The sequence below is a fragment of the Capsicum annuum genome, chromosome 2 (genome assembly GCF_002878395.1).
Source record: "Capsicum annuum cultivar UCD-10X-F1 chromosome 2, UCD10Xv1.1, whole genome shotgun sequence".
NCBI classification, from domain to species: Eukaryota; Viridiplantae; Streptophyta; class Magnoliopsida; order Solanales; family Solanaceae; genus Capsicum; species Capsicum annuum.
In genome coordinates, this window is record NC_061112.1 from 120,096,290 (window position 1) to 120,117,621 (window position 21,332).

General features: G+C 33.8%; 2 protein-coding genes across 3 annotated transcripts; both read right to left on the reverse strand.

Moving 5' to 3' along the window:
* Positions 1–932: 932 nt before the first annotated feature.
* Positions 933–7,558, reverse strand: LOC107859131 (DNA replication licensing factor MCM3 homolog 2). 2 transcript variants are annotated; one of them, XM_016704038.2, is made up of 16 exons: positions 7,323–7,558; positions 7,100–7,218; positions 6,363–6,571; positions 4,619–4,749; positions 4,294–4,532; positions 3,962–4,198; positions 3,605–3,759; positions 3,323–3,531; positions 3,068–3,233; positions 2,787–2,983; positions 2,518–2,577; positions 2,340–2,432; positions 1,955–2,175; positions 1,649–1,711; positions 1,405–1,546; positions 933–1,241 (listed from the first exon to the last, which is right to left on the reverse strand). In XM_016704038.2, the coding sequence occupies exons 1-16, from the start codon at positions 7,386–7,388 to the stop codon at positions 1,179–1,181; spliced, it is 2,370 nt and encodes a 789-aa protein (XP_016559524.1). In that variant the 5' UTR covers positions 7,389–7,558; the 3' UTR covers positions 933–1,178. The 2 variants fall into 2 exon arrangements, with proteins under 2 accessions (XP_016559524.1, XP_016559525.1); XM_016704039.2 differs by having other exon boundaries at positions 1,649–1,705; positions 7,323–7,542.
* A 7,184-nt stretch (positions 7,559–14,742) lies between these two features.
* On the reverse strand, positions 14,743–19,541 carry LOC107859130 (3-oxoacyl-[acyl-carrier-protein] synthase I, chloroplastic). Its single transcript, XM_016704037.2, has 7 exons — positions 18,891–19,541; positions 17,952–18,383; positions 17,508–17,681; positions 15,569–15,682; positions 15,365–15,466; positions 15,197–15,263; positions 14,743–15,095 (listed from the first exon to the last, which is right to left on the reverse strand). The coding sequence occupies exons 1-7, from the start codon at positions 19,344–19,346 to the stop codon at positions 15,028–15,030; spliced, it is 1,413 nt and encodes a 470-aa protein (XP_016559523.1). The 5' UTR covers positions 19,347–19,541; the 3' UTR covers positions 14,743–15,027.
* Positions 19,542–21,332: the final 1,791 nt, after the last annotated feature.

Consider the following 21,332-nt stretch of genomic DNA (forward strand, 5'->3'; position numbering starts at 1 on the left):
ATAAAAAATATAAAACTTTAAATAATTATAAAATTAAAGAGTTGTTTGGCATAAAAAAAAAAGAGTTTATAACGTTTTTAACACTTTCACGCGCTCAGTGCGCGTGACTAACACGCAATGGACCAAGCAGCAGATATATGTCATTAAAATACGGAAAAAAAAGTTTGGGGGTAATAGGACCCCCGCAAGGTTCAGTATGTTCAACTGATAATTCGATCAAACTTCAGGTATTTTTATGAATATTCTTCCTTTTTTTTTTTAATAAAGTGAAATAATTTTTTTTTAAGAAAAAAAATATTTCTCATGGTTAAACAAGTTTTTTTTTTTTTTGGTTTCCCATCCGATGTCCGATACCCGCATTGGAGCCCGACCAATCCGGATTAGCGCTGCGTAGGGCCCATTCGAGGGGAAGTGCTTCCTAACAGAGTTTTCTCCGTACGCAGGATCGAACCCTTGACCTACTCATGGTTAAACGAGTTAATATTGAATTAAAGTTGCAACAGTTTTCCTATTAAATGGAAAGGTACTTGTATAACGTGTTGATGCATATATTGTTTTCATATATGTTGTTTATACAATATTTACATATATATATGTGTGTGTGATGTATAATTTGACAATTCAAAATATTTATATTGAATTATATGAAAGTGACTATTTATATTGAATTGTATGAAAGTAAAAGAAAAACTTATTTGAATCTCATACACATTATCAAAAGTTAACATAATGTACTACGACACTGTTTGATGTACACACTTGTATACCTGAAAATACTTGATACTTCCATAAATAAGAAACCTATCATCTCAACATTCCATAGTCTGCTTTTATTAGTATAACCCTTGATCACAAAGATTACAATGTGAGGAATTGCAATTTTTCAATCAAGGGACAACTTCTGGTTAAAGCTAAATAGCTGATAGTCATCATAAATTGAAATACATAATGCATTACCCATTTGGATTCAGTAAAACAGAAAAAGTAGGATTCATATGCTTTATCAGATCTACATCTGAATGTCAAAAGTGGGGTTTAAATAGAGGAATACCATACAACTACAATCAGAAACATATGAGAAGTTATGGTTCAACAACAAATAGTATCCTGCATATACTTAAGCTTGGACATTCCATCAGAGAGGAGACAACTGCACTTGGAGCTACAATTGGACCGATTTACATGAAGTAAACTACATTGGTATCACTGTGTATCCACAATTGGTCTTTCTCTTGCATCATCTGCACATTAAAGCATTTTCCAATATTAGCTATTTAACCTTCAAAAACTATGGTATCCAAGTGATACACATTTCAGTGTTGCCTAATAGTGAAAAAAGAGGTAATCTACACATTCATTTGGAACTCGGAAGTAAAGAAACTTGTACCCAGAAGACTTGCATACCTGTAATAATTTCTCTATCTCTGCCTTTGAGTAAGGTACAGCCGCCCCATTGTTGACAACACTCTCCACATCGGCAACTGGAATTTGTTCCACATGTTGTAAGTTCCGGTGCCTACCAAGTGTTGCACTGAATTCTTGCAATCTGCAAGTTCATAGATGTTAGATTCCATAATTGACATCTATCACGGAGTTCAAAGAAATGCAAAGAAATGCATGCAATAATCAATTAGTTAATTACACAGACCTCTCAGGAGATATGCTGATTTCAGCAGCCGGAGTATCATCAGTTTCCATTGCATCACTGCCACTTTACCAAAAGAATGCAAAAGAACACTTTAGAAACATTAATATTAGAAGGAAACATTGTAATAGATAAAATGAACTAACACCATATAGATAATCATCAAAGGAATTAATAGTGAGGGAGCTGCAATACACTTTGGTTTACTTGATGGAAAAACTTACAGTTATCAGAAAACCACACCTGTAGCATACCCAAGTCAAAAAATTGATAGCAGCTGAAGCATGTAAAATTTAGTTAGTAACTCACCCAACTCCCCCAGCTTCATGATGAGCTGGTTCATCACCAGCATCACTCTCAGCTCTGCGTTTACGAGATGAAGCATTATTACCAGCATCATGGTCAGTGCTGCGATTCTTCACCAATTCCTTTTCTCTTTCTTGCTCACGTTCCTCCATCTCAGTCAGTTCTTGATGGTATATCGCAAAATGTAGAACTTGAAGAGCAGCTTCTACATCAGACTTCAAAACCTGCCAAAAAAGATGTTTAAAAAATAGAGCAAAAGAAAATCCATTCATTGCAGTTAACCACAGAAAGAATGAAACTAGAACAAACTCAGTGAACCTCTAGTCCTAAGCAGTCATATATGGATGAATGCAATATTTATATAATTTCAAATCAAATAATTTTTCACCTGTCTTCTCAACTTCAACTTGGCATGGGCAGTTGAGAGCCGAATAATTGTTTCCAAAGTTCTGGCAGTAATTGGAAGTGTTCCTCCCCCAGTCTATTGGAAATTCAGACAAATCAATTACATCACACAGAGAACATAACAAGATAGTTATCTGTATATCAGATATAAAATACCAAACCTTCGCATTTGTACTGGCACTCCTAAGCTCTGCATAAGCAGTAGCTATGGTATCAGATGCCTACAAATGGTTATCATTATAAATATCAGCAAGGGAGCAGCACATTGAGCAACGTTAATGTGAGACGAAGCTAAGATATGCCCAAGGTTTATTAAAGCTTAATCTTAAAAGAGGATTTCAAAGTTAAAATTCCCAAGGCATAAAAAAGTTACTCCTGCACAAAAAAGTACCGATGCTATTATAGAAGTGCATAAGTTAAGCTGGATTACCTCATCAGTCAGCTCAGGATGAATCCTGTTTTTTGCATAATGAATGTATGTCTTGAGAAACTGGATGGTCAGTGTATCCTTTTTACGCCGGTTTGAATTTCTACCGTGTAGCATCCGATTATACTTAACATAGACAGGCATTTCTTCCTTGTCATTTTGCTCTTCATACCTTGAATCATTATCTAATGTTGAGCTACCTAAAAAGTAAAATAGATTCCCTTCATTCATACATAAAGGAGAACGCAATGCATGAAGATTTTCAAACATAACTGCCAACCTACCTCCATCTATTGGAGAACGATACCGATGCATGCGCAAAACATGCTCCGAAATTTGACGATCAACCCCAGGATCCATTTGATCCAGAACAATAAACAACAAATCAAAACGAGAGAGCAAAGAGTCTGGAAGTCCAATGTTCTTCGTTGGAGTTAATGAGCGGTCATACTGTCAAAAACCGAGATGGTATAGAAAAGTCAAATGATACACATCTTAAGGCTAACACATTTAGGTAGACCCGTTTTGAAAGAACTTACAGAACCATATATGGGATTTGCAGCTGCAACTACACTGCATCGAGCATTCAAGGATGCGTGGATTCCTGCTTTAGCAATGGTTACAGTCTGCTGTTCCATAACTTCATGTATAGCAACTCGATCTTGATCATTCATTTTATCAAACTCATCAATGCAAACAACACCTCTGTCGGCAAGTACCATGGCACCAGCTTCTAGCCTTTTTTCTCCTATTTCCAAGTACATATTTGTCAGTTTACTTCAATTACAATGTGGATTCTGCTTTTGTAAAAACAAATTTACCTGTTTCTTGATCAGAAGTAACTGCAGCTGTCAAACCAACTCCGGAAGACCCACGACCAGTAGTTGATATTGCTAATGGAGCAATATTCATAATTGCTCTCAGCAGCTGAGACTTGGCAACAGATGGATCACCAACCATCATCATGTTTATATCACTAAATACAGTAAAAAATGATTGCTGTGAGACCCCAAGAATCAATCTCAGATAGAGGAATAACTATACAGCAAAAGAAGTATGATAATTGTCTGAATCAACTAAAGATAAAAAAGGCTTCACATGGCCAAGCAGTAATGCCTGCAAAGGTGCTAAAGCACAGCAAAAGGTAGCGTGAGTAAAGGCAAAAGAGCTTATCTTACCCTCTTAAGTGAGTTCCATTTTTCAAGTTCTTTTCAATTCCACCGAGCATGAGCAGAATAACTGCCTTCTTTATCCACAAATGCCCATAAATAGATGGTGCCAGTGAATTGGCAAGAAGATCAAAAGTATCATCTTTAACAGAAATATTCTTGATGTCTTTCAGGACTTTCTCTGTGTAGTTTGGCGCACTTGCTGACTTGTTCAGGAGAGACACGTTGTTAGCTATGAGGATTGTTCTGCACAACATAATCCATGGACAGGATTACATATAGGAAACAACACTTAGCTATTCTAAGGGCAACAAAGCAGTATTTTACTTTAAACACACTACCTGAATACCCCATTCATGCTTCCTTGGCTTTTACTAGGAAGAGCTTTGTATACCCCAACAACTGCTACACGATCTCCAGGCTTGCATGAATCAACAAGATCATCCTCCACAACTATATCCACTGTTCGAGGAAGTTGACCAGGTGCAGAATTTTCAGGCACCTCTTGCATTGATAAAGTTTGATGATCTTTATATGTGCATAACCCATACTCAGTAACTAGCAAATTGCCATTATCATCCTGCAACATAATCATTCTTGTAAAATTTCGTCTTGCTAAACAAAAAGAGAAGGCCAAAACTGAAACCTAAATCAATCCATCATTACCCGTGTCGGATACACAGAACCAGTTGGCAGACCAACATTTGAAGTGATATCTCTGTATTCACGGGCCGTAAATTTCTCAGTTGTTGGACAAAAGTGGACACTCTTTACAACCTTTGGTCTCACAAGAGAGCCTATAGATGTTGAAAATAGCAGCTTTCATTAATAAATTATATTAAAACGGTCAAATTCCAAAGTGGAATCCAAGCTAAGGACTCAATACAAAACAAGAAGATGATTTATAACTCAAAAACTTCACTTGATGACAGATGAAATCTGTGCCTAGAATCAATGTAACTCATGTTTCTCTTTGATAAGAGAATGAAATTTAGACACATATTTCAGTAGTAAAGAACAAGAAATAACAAAAGAACATATGTTTTATATTAGCAAATACTTCGGATTGCAAATATGAGCAGGAATAACCAAGTAGAAAATGGATGTTAATAATGAAACAAAGCAACAGACAAAAGCACAGTTAACTAATGATGTCTGGCATATTTTATTATGTTTGATATCAATTCTCTGTATTGTTATCAACTATGCCTAATCATTAATTTGGTGATATAGGAAGCTAAAGGATTAGCTATGTTCAGTTTTGGAAAAAAAAAAAGCACAATTGGATGAAGTTCAAACCCTTGTACTTCAATTGGGTACATCAGGAAGAAGGAAGCTTGCAAATTATTGGCCTTACGGTCCATTTAGAAGAAAAGACGCAAGTATAGCGCCAAAGAAACGAGGACCACACTCCAGTCACCACTATGGCACAAATTCTGACAATCACAATTCCAGTATTTTATGCTTCAATTGTGCTATCAAATAAATATCCATAACTCAATAAGTTGGAACAGAAAGTATGAGAAGAGTAGTAGTAGATCAAAAGATAAATCCACCAAAACTGAGAATTTATAAGCAATTTTTGTTTCACGGCGCATTATAAGTTTTCACATTTTAATACCAGCAAACTGCACACTAGTTACTGAAACTACTATACATCTAAGATACTTCTAACATGATGCATTTTTCGGATAACAAGGGACATAGTAATCACCAATAAAAAATGGACAAAATATGCATAGCATGTCCTATCCAGCTTTTAAGAAATCAATTATCCTTCTACTTAATAAGTTGAACCATACGACACTAGTACTGCAGTCCTAGTACAGTGTTCATCATCCCTTTACTAGCAACTGGTACTTATATAGAGATGGCCACATGAAACAACTACTAAATCACCTTAACTTATTCACTGGACATATATATGTCTTAACCTGTCAAATGGACATGAATATGTTTCAGATGTCATTTCAAATGGAAACTTGCTGCTAACATACAATTGTAAGACACATATTAGTTGTATCATCACACCCAGACTATTGCAGCATACAACAACTACGACACCAGGTAAATGGTTCCCAATTTTTATTGCTTTTACCATGATAAAAGCATTTTGAAAAAAAAAAGTATTCAAAGTTTTTGCGATGATCCCTAAATCACCAATACTTGCAAAACCAAATGACAGAAACGTTATAGGCCTTCCTACTCACTCAGGAGGCTCCAACTCCAATGGAGTGAATCTAAGGTCCATCAATCAAAAATAATTCAGTGATCTTCTTTCATTGGCAAAACTATCGATGCAAAAGTAAATATGATAAACTTAAGATGTAAATATTTATACCCTGACATAATATCACCATATCAAAGTAGATATGAGCTAGAAATGAGCAGTATAAGCATCAAGTCTTACACTTGGTAACAATGCCTTCAACGCAGACCATGGAACCAATGAAACGGGACAACAGCTCTCTTGGAGTTACTCTCCTTGAAACAAAAGGACCAGTAAACCCAACCAAGACTTGCTCTCCTTCTTTAAGGTACTTGGGGTTATAGGTCCGGATCATATCGGTTAAAGCATCAACCAACGGTTGCATATACTCACTTGGATTCTGAAGAAGCCTACACATTTCAATAAAAGAAGAAATTTACAAACTGGACCACTAATATCAATAACCCCAGGTAGACTGCAATACTTGGAAAATGTTAAGGAGTGTTTGGCCAAGAAAATTGTATACCTTTTCATGAAGCTGAACTCCAGAAAACAAGTATGGCCATCAAAAATTGAAGAAAAGTTTTTCAAGAATTTGAAAAACACCTAAAAACTGTATTCACTATATTTCACTCCAAATTACTCCGAAAAATCGAAAAACAACTCCAATTTTCAAATATCATTTTTCACTATGAAAACAAAATCCACATCTTCAAATATTCACAATTTTCACGACCAAATGCCCACTTAAAATTTGTTTTTTACAACATTTTCACCTCAAATTGAACCTAAAATCCAAACAAACGGGAAAAACCAAACCAACAAGCCTAGATATTACTTCAGTTTCAAAACACAACCACAAACCCACTCTTCATTTTTTTTTCCTCAAACTAATGGAGCCAAATTACATCAGTAAAACTAATGAAAAGGGATTAAACCTGCGAGCCAAATCCGAGCCTTCTCTGTCATTATAGAAATCAGAGAGGTCCATAATAACACGACGCCTATTGTTGTTAATCATAGATTCAAATTCCTTCTTCAGCTCAGTGTCCAATTCCTGCAAACAAAAAAGAATCAACAAAAAGCAAAAAAACAAACAAACAAAAGTCGAACGCAGAGTCCGTCGAGTGAAGAAAGGGAACAGAAAGGAGAAATACTTACAGTTTGTTCAAAGAACTTGAGGAAAGTTCGCTTGTGCGAAGCTCTGACCTCGTCGCTTAGATCCATTGCTGACTGAGAAAGAATGTGTGTGTGTATGTGTTTGAGAGAGAGAGAGAGAGAGAGAGAGAGAGCAGAGCAGGGAAGAGAGTGGCGAAGGTCGAAAATGTGAGTTCGCCTTTACTTTGGGATTTAGGGTTGAGATTTTGGCGGGAAGTAAAGGGTTGAGGTTGGCGGGAAGGAGGGCCTTTCTCTTCTTCTTTCTTTTTTTATTTTTTAATTTAACTTCTAAAAAGAATAATATAATTCTATATTTAATAATAATTTAATTTTAAACTACCTATTTTTGAAAAAAGTAAAACAAGAAAGAGGTGTTTTCACTTTTTTTACTTCTATTTTTTTCACAAAATTTTAAAAACAACTTCAATTTACATGCATCGTCAAACACAATCAACTCTAAGTCTAACTCTTTAAAATTATTATTTTCATGATCAAACGATTGGGACAATGAGTAATATTTAATATATATGCTATTTTCAAAAAGAGAAAATGCACAAGTTGTATCTCGAATTTGTCCAAAAACTTCAATGACAAGTGAGCGTTTGACCATGAAAAGTAAAATTTTAGAAATTGAAGTTGTGTTTGTTCATTAGCATAATTGAAGTTATTTTTAAAATTTTTGTAAGAGAGAGGAAATAGAAAAAAATGAAAATAACTTTTTCTTATTTTTCACTTTTTAAAATAAAATTTCAAGTTGTATTTAAAGTTCCCATGATCAAACATCAACTTAGTAATCGTTTAGCCATGAGAAGTTTTTACCCTTTTTGAAAATTTATTTCAATTTAGTGAAAAAGTGTTGTATGTGTTTGGCCATAAAAATTTCAAATACAATTTTGAAATTGTAGTTGAAAAAGTGAAAACAAGTTTAGTGAAAAAGTGTTGTATGTGTTTGGCCATAAAAATTTCAAATACAATTTTGAAATTGTAGTTGAAAAAGTGAAAACAAGTAAACTTGTTTTCACTTTTTCCATTTGATATTTCTCTCACAAAATTTCAAAAACAATTTTAATCTATATTCATGGTCAAACACAACTCCAACTCTAACTTTAAAAAATTATGATTTTCATGATCAAACGAGGCCTTAGAATTGTATTTGACATAAAGTTTAAAAAATAAAAACTCATTGCCAAACGAGCCCTAGAATTCGATTATAGTATATATACCTAAAAGTATTTGAAATGAAACTTTTCCTCCTAATTCTAAATCGATTCAAAGTTGATTTATGTGAAGCACGCACCACTTAGGAGTCGAGAGCAGAGTGTATTAAAAAAAATAATGTATATATTAATTTTATATAAGATTTTATTTGATACATTTTTTTTTTATTCTATGTATTACTAATACTTGAATTAGTTATACATTCTATTTAGTATTAAGGAGTGTATTATTAATGAATGAAAATTCTGGTATTAGTAATGCAATGGATGCTAATGCATGCTTTATATAGTTAAAGTCACAATTGTTCCTCATAATCTTTTTCACATCATTTCCACCATATTTATAGACAATATTTTATATATAAAAAAAATATGCAATTCATGTTATTTTTAATACATCAAACTAAAATACTGCATAGGAAAAATGCAAGCATTATTAATACAAACATAACTAAAATAAGCATTATTAATATATCATATTTTGCACGATTCTTATACAGCCTACCAAATATAGAAGTCGTTTGGTCATAAAAAATAATTTTTTTCCGAAAAAAGAATCACTTTATTAAAGTTGTGGTGTTTGGCATAAAAATTCAAAAATTATTTTTTGAAAAGTGAAAACATATTTTTAGTTTTATCACAGTTTTTCAACTCCAATTTTATTTTTTTATTATTATTATTACATATAACCCCAATTTTTATTTTTATTTTATAAAAAAACTTATAATGTTTAAAAGTTTCAAGTGTTTAGTCACTGATGCAATTAATGATGATTTTTTTTCCATAATTATCGATTGAACAGTGATTAATATAAAATATCACCATCTTTCAGTGAGATTGCATCTAAGACATTTTTGCATTATCTTTCTTCAATTTTATTCAAACTCTATCTTTCTTCAATTTCTACATTTCAGCTGATTAAACATTTTTCCATTATCTTTCTTCAATTTTGTTTCAACAGCTTGAGTTAATTCTTGCAATTGGAAAAACTGAAAAGTTATTTGAGAACAAGCGAGGAACTAGTAACGATCCAAATCAGAAAACAAATGATGCGTCTAAACCAATTATCCAAATCAATTATTCTATCTCCTGTAGTTCTGATGTTTGTTAAGAGAGTCAGTAGTTGTTAATCTCTGTTCTCGAGTGCTATTTTCTTCGTTAATGCAAACTTGATTCGAGTAATGGAAGTGTCTATATAAAAGAATCACATTTGATTATATGTTAGTAGGTAAATTAGTCATTCGGTGATTTTGATAATTCTTAAAAGTTGGGGGCATAAAATTATATTTAAAAAAAAATCTTTTAAAAAGACATGGTCAAACACAATTACAACTTTGTTATAAAACAAGAAAGAATAAAGAAGAAGAGTAGAGAGAATAGAGAGAGCGATTCTTATTTCTTCTCTTGAAAGATGAGAGATCATAAGATTGTAAATACAATGAACAAAACTCCTCTATTTATAGGGAAAATTTACTCCTAATTTGAGTAAAAGATGGATGCTTCAAATCCTAATAGATATCAAAGTAGATGTTGATAGACATTCACTATAATGTAAATACATTTATAACACTCCCCCTGAATGTCTAATTGGTAGATAATGTGCCTCGCTAAAACCTTACTAGAAAAAACTCAGTAGAAAAAAAATCTAGTGAAGGAAAAAGAGTACACATCTCTAATAATACGCATTTCGGCTGCCTCATTAAAAAGTTTACAAGAAAAACCCAGTGGGACAAAACCTCGTAAGGAAAAAAAGAGTACAGCGCGTATTAACTCCCCCTAATGAGAACATCCTTGACCTTTGTATCTTGATCTTGTGCAGCATCTTCTTGAAAGTTGTATTTGGAGAAGATTTAGTGAATAAGTCAGTCACATTGTCAGTTGAACGAATCTGTTGCACGTTAATATCATCATCATTTTGTAGCTCATGTATGTAGAAAAGTTTTGGCAAAATGTGTTTCGTTCTATCTCCATTTATGAATCCTCCCTTAAGATGTGCTATGTATGTTGAATTATCTCTATATAAAATTGTGGGTAGATTGTCATATTTCACACCACATTTTTCTCGAATGAGATGTATCATAGACCTCAACCATGCACATTCTCAGCTTGCTTCATGAATAGCTATTATCTCAGCATGATTCAATGAAGTGGCTACGATAGACTGTTTTGTATATCTCCAAGATATGGCAGTACCACCACATATGAACATATAACCTATTTGAGATCGAGCTTTATGCGGGTCAGATAAATACCCAACATCAGCATGACCAATAAAATTGGGACTGCAATCTTTAGAATAAAACAAACTCATGTGTTTTATCCCATTTTGATGTCTCATAGTAGGAGCAGAAATATACCTTGCTAACAAATTGACTGAAAAGGCTATACGCCTTGTAGTATCTGTAAGGTACATGAGTATATAATTGCACTAAGATATGGTACTTCATAACCAATCCAATTCAATATATTTCGAATTTCAGCAAATAATCTATTACTTTGAAAACTCTCCAAGAGTTCCAATGATGTTCAAGCAATAAGCTTATACAAATATAAGGATTATAAATAAGTTTTTCAGAAACTTTTCTATGCTTCAAGCATTTTGAATCCTTAAAAGTTTTTTCACATAAGTTTTGTCAAGTGACAATATTCAACATTTCATGAGTGACATCTTCAAATATCTGGAATGCAAATCAAATAAGTTTAATACTTACCAAGATGCATCCTTTCATGTCACTTGATGAATGTTTTTACGTCAGTATGCTTAAATAAACGTAGAATTAGATCCTCATAATCTTTCACAATATTGTGTCAAATATATTGATGAATTCATAATGCGACATAATATTTTGAGATCTAATCACTTTATTATTTTCAGGTACATGAACCTTACATAAGGTTTCATGAAGTGTTATGTTGTAGGCTCTTCAAGAGCTCATTGCCTTCTTATTATGATTATTTACTCCTAATTTTTCAAGAACTATTTCATTTGGAACCGATTAGTCTACCAAGCTTCACGCATGCATAGACTCTATCCTTTAGGAACACAAACTAATAGCACTTGCGCTTAATATGAGATACTTTAGGCATTTGAATTGAATTATCTTTTGGATGAGGATCCTCTACTTCTTCGAGAAATTCATCTTTGTGCATTATGGTATATTCATTAATCGTATACCGCACATCAAAATTATTAGATGGAATAATTGGTTCCCGACCTTGAACCAATTAAGAGGGAAGAAATAATCATAATTTATTGGTCTAATGCATACAAGTGTTATTGTATGCAACATATCATATTCCAGACCAACATATGAAACTTTGTTCTCATTAGCGATGGTTTAGCTATTTATCGAATGCATGTAATGCCAAACCATCATCATCAAGATAATTTTCTTGATTGCACAATCTGAAAATTATGTTCTTAACTTAATTTTATTGAGCAAGCAATTTTATGAATGTCAAACTGCAGGTTGACAATGAATATACATGTGATTATCTTATTGATGCATCTTTTCAACATATCACAAGATAGGTGAACGAGCCCTTATTCACCTTTTATAATTTTCAGATTTGAAGGGATCCAATCCCAATATTAGTTGGTCCAACCAACTTATCATGAGAACAAGCAACATTAAAGTTCATGAAGAATTTTCGAATTCTTCAATATATGTTCAATACTCAGTATACACATCTTTGAGATGTTGGAATCGTTCATGCCAATTTATGAACTTTTATTCTAGCAAACTTCAAGTTTATCATGGCATGTACCTTTTTCTTTAGTAAATTTCAGATTTACTATTTCATGAATAAATTTTAGATTTACTACTTTAGAAGTAGATTTTGAAATAACCCTTTTAAGTTATTCTATCTCATTCGGAGGTGAGTTATGATACCATCACAATCAAGTGCACGTTTGCGTTAATAAATTTCTCATTCCCCGGGAATGGAATATAATCATACCTTAAGCGCATCAAATTATGATAGCTACTACAAAAGCAAATTGAGGCATACATATGATTTATTGCTACTACATTCAATTCAAGGAATGAATCATATTTAATGAGACATGTTTCACCAAATATCCATTATTTTGCCGTAGCTATCATAATATTATTAATATGGTGCATTGAGATTCAAACTCAATGTCTTATCCATATAAATGCGTCTTACGCAAAAATCGATGGAACTTGAACGCAACATATTATCATCTCTTTTGATAATATTGTTCTTGAGGAATAAATTTAAAACATAAATAGTTCCAAATCAATTATTTTTTCTTAGATCCATCAAATCCAACAATAATTATTAAAAAACAAATAAACAAGGAATTAAAGAAATACTTTTTATTAGGGTTCCGTGAGTACCAAACAGTACCCATAGGCTAAAATATCTTGGCAGGACGTGATTCTTTTGCTAAATTGATACAAGTGTACCTTACTGTATTAGATTGTTGCTCTTAATTCCTTGAGACATCTCGATGATGCTGATTTCATTGCAAAGAATATTCTAGTAAAGAATGATGGTCCTTGTTCGACAGAGTCTCGTGCTGATAACGCATTATAAAATAAGAAAGAATAAAGAAAAAGAGTAGAGAGAATAGAGAGAGTAATTCTTATTTCTTCTCTTGAGGGATGAGACATCATAAGATTGTAAATACAATGAACAAAACCCCTCTATTTATAGAGAAAATTTACTCCTAGTCTGAGTAAAAGACGGATGCTTCAAATCTTAATAGATGTCAAAGTAAATCTTGATAGATCTTCATAGATATTCACTATAACGTAAATATATTTATAACAAACTTTAAATTTTTTTAATTTTCATGGCCAAACGGCTACATAATATACAGGGGCATGGAGGGGATAAGATCCACTCAAATATATAACATACAGGGGTATTTCAATATCCGCAGAATTTTAATATGTTATTGGATATATTGGATAAATTTAAGATGCAACTTAGGAATTCATTACTTTAAGCATTTGTGTAAGTATTTTTAAATGTAAACCATTTTGATTCGTAGTGACCTTATACATCTCTTAGTCATACATATTTTATTTCAAAAAAAATAAAAAAAATATGCTTTTTCGATGATTTTTTGTTTTTTCAATGACAATTATGTCCGATTCAGTTTGTGAGGATTTCAACTATTTTATTGAATATATTTTATTTTTTATAATTATAGATGTCGAGTAATTTTATCAAACAAGAAAAAGCCATCTAATGTGTTTATGATTTCGTCTCATTAACCACAATGTCACATCTTTGAGTATATACTTATTCTGTTTTGGATTAAAACTAAAAAATTACTATGTGTTTTAAGTTAAATGAACTCTCCCACATCATGGACTAATCATTTTGGATTTGAACTCTCCAGTATGATGTGGCATTGTTACATGTGAAAGCCATCAAATGAAATAGGGGGGTCATTTTGGTTTATAATTTAAATCAGCCATCTCAAATTAATGCATGAGAAAGCTTCTCAAAACGTAGAAAAGTTTAGTCACACATTATGACAAAGACAAATATTTGACAGATTTCGATCCAACATATTAATTCAATTTATTTTAATCCACTTAAAAACAGCTCAACCCGCTCACATTAGTATTTATTACTTCTATATTTCAACTTGTAGATAATGTTATGATGATGTTTGATCGGGAAAGAATAGAATCGAATTTCTAGATTTAGAATATATCCAGAAATAATTTCTTCATAAATGCCCCCGTCTACTTGAAAAAGGTACAGTAAATGAATACAGTTGCCAATATGGCTGTTGATACAACTTGGGTAGCAAGTGCATGTAAAAGGTCAGCTAGCCGGTGCACTAAAACTCCCGCTGTGCACAGGGTTCGAGAAGGACCTCACCACATGAGTGTGCTGTGCATAGGATTCGAGAAGGACCTCACCATGTGCACAGGGTTCGAGAAGGGCCTCACCACATGAGTGTGCTGTGCACAAGGTTCGAGAAGAACCTCACCACATGAGTGTATTGTATGTAGACTTGAATCCAACAAGTGCATGTATAATGAAAAAAATCTTCTCAAAAATATATTTCAGAAATTAAATTATTTCTTCCGGAAACAACCTCTCTTCCCTCATTGAGATTGTTTAATATATATTTTTTTTTTGTCAAAAGATAAATTTTCACTCTCCAACCAATTGTAAACTGAATGGAAAATTAATCAATTGCCATCACAGAGCTCTTAATCTCAAAAGACCATAGCATCTTTCAAATCTCTTGCATAATTCAAAACTGATGGCATTGTTGTCTAACCAAAACTCGGAAGGTCCACGCTAATATAAGGAGTCAAAATGTCGATAACTCATGAACTACAAGCTAAAAATTATTAGTACATAAAAGAATTGACAATTGTTCATCTCTCTCCGCCATGCCCAACAAGTTGCCACACCGAGATGAAACAGACGTTGTATCACACTAAATTCCTCGATATTATGACAGAAGATTGCTCTAGCTGAGGCGCGTGGAATTAAGGCTTGAATGCAGAAAAGGCGACGACAGAGTTGTGACCACCAAAACCAAAAGAATTTGAGATAGCTGAATATGAAAGAAATTGATGTCACTAAACATCTAGAGCATTTATTTGGACCATTCTTCAAATTGTTTATTAGTAAGAAGAAAGTAGAATCGCATCTTACCAACATTCACTTCATGCTGTTGTTTTTTGTTTGGAACAGTATCAAACTCGACAGAAGGCTCAGGATTCTGCAATATTCATTAGAATTAGAGAATTGCAATTTGCAAATGAAGAATGAGCATAACAATCAACATTTGACATGCGAGTCCGAAAATATAAAACAACATACAAATTGGTTAATTGAAGGATGCACCCAGCCGGTTGTAATAGCTTTAATTGTTGCGATAGCTTCCAGTCCACCAGCAGCACCGAGGCAATGCCCTATCATAGACTGGAACAATATGGGGAAAAACTTAAAACATGATCATACTGCCAAATACACTGATAAATTTGAAATAAATGAAGAGATGCATTACAATTTAGACAGAATTACCTTGGTTGCATTCATTTTGATTCCTGCGGTGTTCTTGAAAACTTTCTTAACAGCATTTACCTCAGCTAGATCACCAACAATGGTGGAAGTTGCATGAGCATTAATGTAGTTAACCTAAAAAGAGAAAAAAAAAAAAGGAGAGAAAATCAATTCAGTAATCAAACGGAAACTTCAACTTTTAGCAAAATCTAGACTACACATTCCGTACCTTTCACCAAAGACTATAACAGATTATCAGAAGCTGAATGTTTCGAGTACCCACTTAAACTAGATTGTACAGTTCCGTATGACCAAAATAAACAGCAAATTTCACTTTCGGCTGTTTCGTCATTGACAACGACGAAGCTCAATCCGATCTAGCGGCTGCCGGCCATATGAATTCTCAATATCTCCTTCTGCTTGAACAACTAAAAAGGATCTTTTCAATTTCACTCGCAAAGAGTACTACGCAGAAGGATAATTCTAGGGTTCTGTTGTCTAATGTGAATGTGGGACTCCGTTAATTCATCAACAGAATGGTTGGAGAAAAATGAAGAAGGTTTTATATCTAACTTAAATTTCTCCATTCTCATTAATGAAAGTTCTTACGGTTCCTTTAAAAGATGGTAAAGAACAAACAAGAAAGTTCGTAGTTTCTTAGAGCAAACTGAGGGCAACAGAGCTGCACCCTTACAAGATAGCACGCTGATCTAAGCAATTACTGTATCTAAAGGCCGCGGTTATAAGCAGTGTTAGTATCATTACTCAGGATCAACAGATAAAATGTGGATTCAGAATCGGGAATAGTTGATAACAAGGAAGGCTTGATCCATGGCTCACAATACTAGCATGTAGCATCAGCAATTGCCTTGCGTGTGCCTCATAAGATAGTGCATACTGAAACCAGGAGGTTACTGGGGTGGATATATATCTGGAGGCGAACAGATTTTGATAGAGTACTCTAACCTGCCACAGGTTTTGTGTCCCTCTTGCACCATGCTAGCTTAGGTGAAGAAGAAATTGAGCAATTGCAAAGGTGCTTTTGTAAGATAAAAGGAAGCATAGAAAAACTCACCTTGTTGCGTGAAAAGAATGAACACAGTGAGTGAGAAGGTTGGCATGAGGAATAAGTTTCCGACAGCTCTACTTATGGATTGGTTGTAGAAAAACAGTGCAATGGAAGTGGATTTGAAAAGATAAACGATAAGGCATAAATAATAGGAAACTTGGGGCAATGGTAAAAGATCCACTAGGCCTTCTGAAATACCTTCATATAGGGGGCTTAGTATCTAATTTGCATTCTGCAAGCATTTTAGGTCCATTGTGGTTAACAGTGAAAGAATCCATGTTTTTCCTGATCGCCGGCAGTGTGAACATACGCCTTGATGACTAAAATTGAATAGTAACCTTTCCTTTTCTCTCAATAGAGGTCTTTATCTAGTAAAGAGGGAGAAGAGTAATCTTTACTTGGAATCTGAAATTTAGAATAAACCTCATACAACTTTTTTTTTTCTTCTCAAAGAGATAAAGGGGACACGGATGGAAGAATCTATGAGCAAAAAATTGGCATGGTATAAATTCTGATGCTAAAAGTGGTTGTTTATGAACTATAAAAGAAAGAAGATTCACTTGCACAGTTTCTCCCATTCAGACTAGAACAAACACACACAAAGTATCCTCCAACAAAGCCCACGTATCATGAAAAAATTTCTTTCATGTCAACAGTTACTCCACTGTAACATTTTCCCCAACAAAAGAAGAATTTTGAGAAGCAAAAGTACTAGATATGACAGACCATGGTTTTGGTAGCCCCAAGATAACATTTTGATAAGTTTCCAAGCTTTTAACAGAACATCTAGAGTAATTTGGTCTTTCCGTCATTTCTTTTACCCCTCTCTTTGACTATTAAGTATACAATGATAGTATAACGTCAACTGATTGGAGAGAGAGAAGCAAATACCTCTTCTGGTGACACTCCAGCATCTTCAAGGCTGCTAAGAATACATGAAGAAACACCAAGACCATCAGCTCGGGGATCAGTCATGTGATAAGCATCACAATTAACTGCACCACCCAAATACTCTGCAATTATTGGTGCTCCTCGTTTCATTGCATGCTCCAAACTTTCCATCACCTGCCAAGCATGTCATTCAGTCTCCATAATAACTTCCCAAATGGTGAGTAGATTATATGAAAGTGACATTAATCTCTAGTGTTTGGTCTAAATTATGCAGCCTACAGTGCAATGAAAGAAATCCCAGCAGTGTATTGCATATTTAGTTGCTTCAGGATTGGAATCAACTTATGAAAAAGCAAACTACACTGGACCACACATAACTTGCTCAAGGTAGCTTAGATGCACTACCTATAACCAAAATATGATAATAACTTGAAGGACGCTTACCAAGACTCCAGCCCCCTCGCCCATAACAAATCCATCTCTTTCTTTGTCCCATGGCCTGGAAGCAGTTTGTGGATCATCATTCCTTTGAGACAAAGCTCGGCATGCCACAAAACCTCCTAATCCAATAGGTATTATGGCAGCTTCAGTTCCACCAGCAATCATCAAATCAGCTTCACCCCTGCGAATATGATTCGCAGCAGCATAAAAACAATAATTGGAGGTAGCGCAAGCAGTTGAGATTGAGTAGTTTGGTCCCATAAAACCAAGATCAATACCAAGCAAAGCAGAGCCCATGTTTGTTATGGCATATGGAATAAAAAATGGAGTAATTTTCCTATGACCCTTTTCAATTAGATTTTGAACACCATCTGAGAAAACCGTAAGACCACCCATTCCTGTTCCTACAAGAACCCCTGCTCGCTCCTTATCAATCTGCAGGAAGAATATACAAATAAATAACCTAGAGCCATGTAATGCAGAAGAGAACTAAATCTTGAAAAAACAATTAAAGCTGAACAAGTAGCTATCTTAAGTATTCACATCAATGCTTTTCAAATGCACTATACAGTAGCTTTGATTGCTTCAGGTATTCCAAAATGCACTTGCAGAACTCAGATTTTTACACAGTTGTGATCTCTAATACAGTCAATAAAGCCCAATTTCAGCATTTTGGAGAAAACAGAAATGAAACACAAGCAATAAATAGCATAAAAACCAGCTACAAATACCAAAATAAACACTCAATCAGCAATCAATTTTCTCCAAATTCTCCAAAACTTCGAATAAACATAAAATAAATGAACAAAACAGCACAACCCAAAAGCACATCATGCAATCCCCCATTCCAGCAAATCCATCAAACCAAAAGCAAAAACACAAAATCTTGACAGCCAGATAGAACCAAATCAGAGCAACAAAAGAAAGACGAAAAAAACAAACCTTTCCTAATCTATCACCACCAAGATCTGCATTTTCAAGACCTTTCTTGCCAGCAACAATGGCATACCTAAGACAATCATCAAGTCTCCTATCATTCTTGCCATCAATATACCCATCAGAGCTAAACCCACGAATTTGTCCACCAAATCTAGTAGGAAACTTAGAAGCATCAAAACGATCAATAAGTGAAATCCCACTTTCCCCCTCCAAAAGTCTGTCATAATAGGCATCAACATCATTACCAAACACGGAAACAAGACCCATCCCAGTAATAACCACTCTTTTCTTTGGGTCAGTTTCTCTTTTGGGTGCAGACACAGTGGAAGAAGCTGATATAAAGGGAAGTCTACTCCTTTTCTTGGGAACCAATGGCTTTACATTTGTGAATTGGGGGATGTCTTTTTGAAGAGGGGAGAGTGGAGATGGACGGAGGGATAAAGATTGGATTGCTTCCATTGTTTACTTACTGAGGTGGAAGAAGAAAAGAAGAAGGAACAAGGGGCAAAGCAGAGGGATTTTCGATGTTAACGATGTGGTTGTATTACTGTAGAAACAAAGAACTGGGGGGAGTGTGCGTGTGTTGTGTGCGCTGCAACACACATATAAATAGGATATTTGGGTCACAACTAATGTATGAATAAGTCATAAATACAGAAAGTGTTAAAAGTGTCAAATATTTATTACCAATTTCGTATACCACACATTTTATTGAGATCAAACGTTACATTAAAAAGGATATTTATTTAAATTAAAAAAATAAATATAATAATTAAATTCAACATATTTTGAAAAATTTATTTAACTAAACCTAACCTTTATAAAAAAAAATTATTTCATCTACCATTTATAAACTGCAACAAAACAATACGATGATAGAGACATCAAAACAAATAATTACACAAAAAATTTCTCAAAGTCGTATGACACTCATCTACCATCTATTAACTATAACAAAATAATACGATAATAGAGATATCAAAATAATACAACTAAACTTAACTTTTACACAGAAAAAATTATCAAAACAGAAATATAAAAATAATACAATTAAACCTAATCTTTACCTAAAAAAATTCTCAAAGCTGACCGACATTCATCTACCGCCTGTAAAAATGGCTTGAATGAAAACAAAGAAGATATATATATATATATATATGAAAAGAGAAAATATGTTTTAGCAATTAAAGAGTCTAATTAATATTTAAGGAGGCCTAATTTTGAAGCACACATATACTTACTATAAATTGCTAAAGAAAAGAATCAAGACTATAACATGTGAGCTTGCCATGAAAAAATTGAAGGAAAGATGTCTTTTTAAGTCTTGAATAAAGATTGGTGACATTGACCAATAGATAGGGTCAAACATTATTAGGAAACTTGATCAAGTTAATTGTGGACTTGATTAATATTTTCAAAACTTTCTAATCTTTTCAAAAATACAAATCAACCCAACCCACACCCTCTTCAATCCAAATCAACACTCTCTCCTCTCTCTCGACAACTTATCTCAACTCTCTCCCAACCAACAATTCTGCAAAATTTCTCCCTTCAACCTCCGACAATTTCTACCTCCGATGACAAATAGTTGGGCTTCGAGTTCCCCTCTTCAATTCAATCAACCTGTCTCTTATCCCTCTCTCGACAGCTTTTCTCAACTACCTCTCAACCAACTGTTTTGCAAATTTCTCATTTCAATCGTCCGCGACTTCAACATCCGACTATAAATAGTTGGGCTTCGAGTTCCTTTTCGACTTCAATCGATGTGACAGCCTTGTTCTCCGACCACAACAGCTTCGAATTCTTCATCGGTCCTTTCCTTCTTTCACAAGTAAAAATTTATGGCCTTTTTAGTTTTGAAGAAAATGAGGAACTTGAGCCAACTCTCTTATAGATTGATTAACAATTTCAATATTTGTTGCACTACTTTGAAATGCGGTCTGAATAAAATCCTAATTTCTGGTATTTCTTCTCTTTTTGAAGTGAATTATGATATTTTGTTATTTGTTGCATTTTTTTGAAGTTTGATTTTTATTGTTTGTGTTTATAAAAATAAAAAGACAATTTGGTTTGATTTGTTCTGTTCTTGTTCTTGGTAAAAATAGTGAAATTATTATTTTTTGTTCAACAAAATCGTGCTACTGTTTCCTCCGACAGATTACCCATCTGGTGCAACATATTAATCATTTGATACAGCAGATTTATCATATGATGAAACAGATCAACTATCTGATGCACCATAGGAACATCAGCTTATAATTCTGATGCAAAAGATTAATACTCTGATGCAATAGATTAAATATCTTATGCAACAACTTTACCATATGTTGCAACAAATTAAGCATCAGATAAAAAATTTGATGCAACTAATTAACTATCTGGTGCAATGGAAGAACCATCAGATTAATGATCTAATGCAACAGATGAACCTCCTTTTGGATAAAA

Coding starts and splice junctions, on each gene's coding strand:
- LOC107859131 (XM_016704038.2), bottom strand. CDS start 7,388: ATGGATCTAAGCGACGAGGTCAGAGCTTCGCACAAGCGAACTTTCCTC. Junction 3,760..3,961: donor AATGGAACTCACTTAAGAGG/GTAAGATAAGCT, acceptor TACTGTATTTAG/TGATATAAACATGATGATGG. Junction 3,234..3,322: donor CAAATCCCATATATGGTTCT/GTAAGTTCTTTC, acceptor GGTTTTTGACAG/TATGACCGCTCATTAACTCC.
- LOC107859130 (XM_016704037.2), bottom strand. CDS start 19,346: ATGGAAGCAATCCAATCTTTATCCCTCCGTCCATCTCCACTCTCCCCT. Junction 18,384..18,890: donor GTGGTGATAGATTAGGAAAG/GTTTGTTTTTTT, acceptor TTCTTCCTGCAG/ATTGATAAGGAGCGAGCAGG. Junction 15,096..15,196: donor ACAGCATGAAGTGAATGTTG/GTAAGATGCGAT, acceptor TTTCATATTCAG/CTATCTCAAATTCTTTTGGT.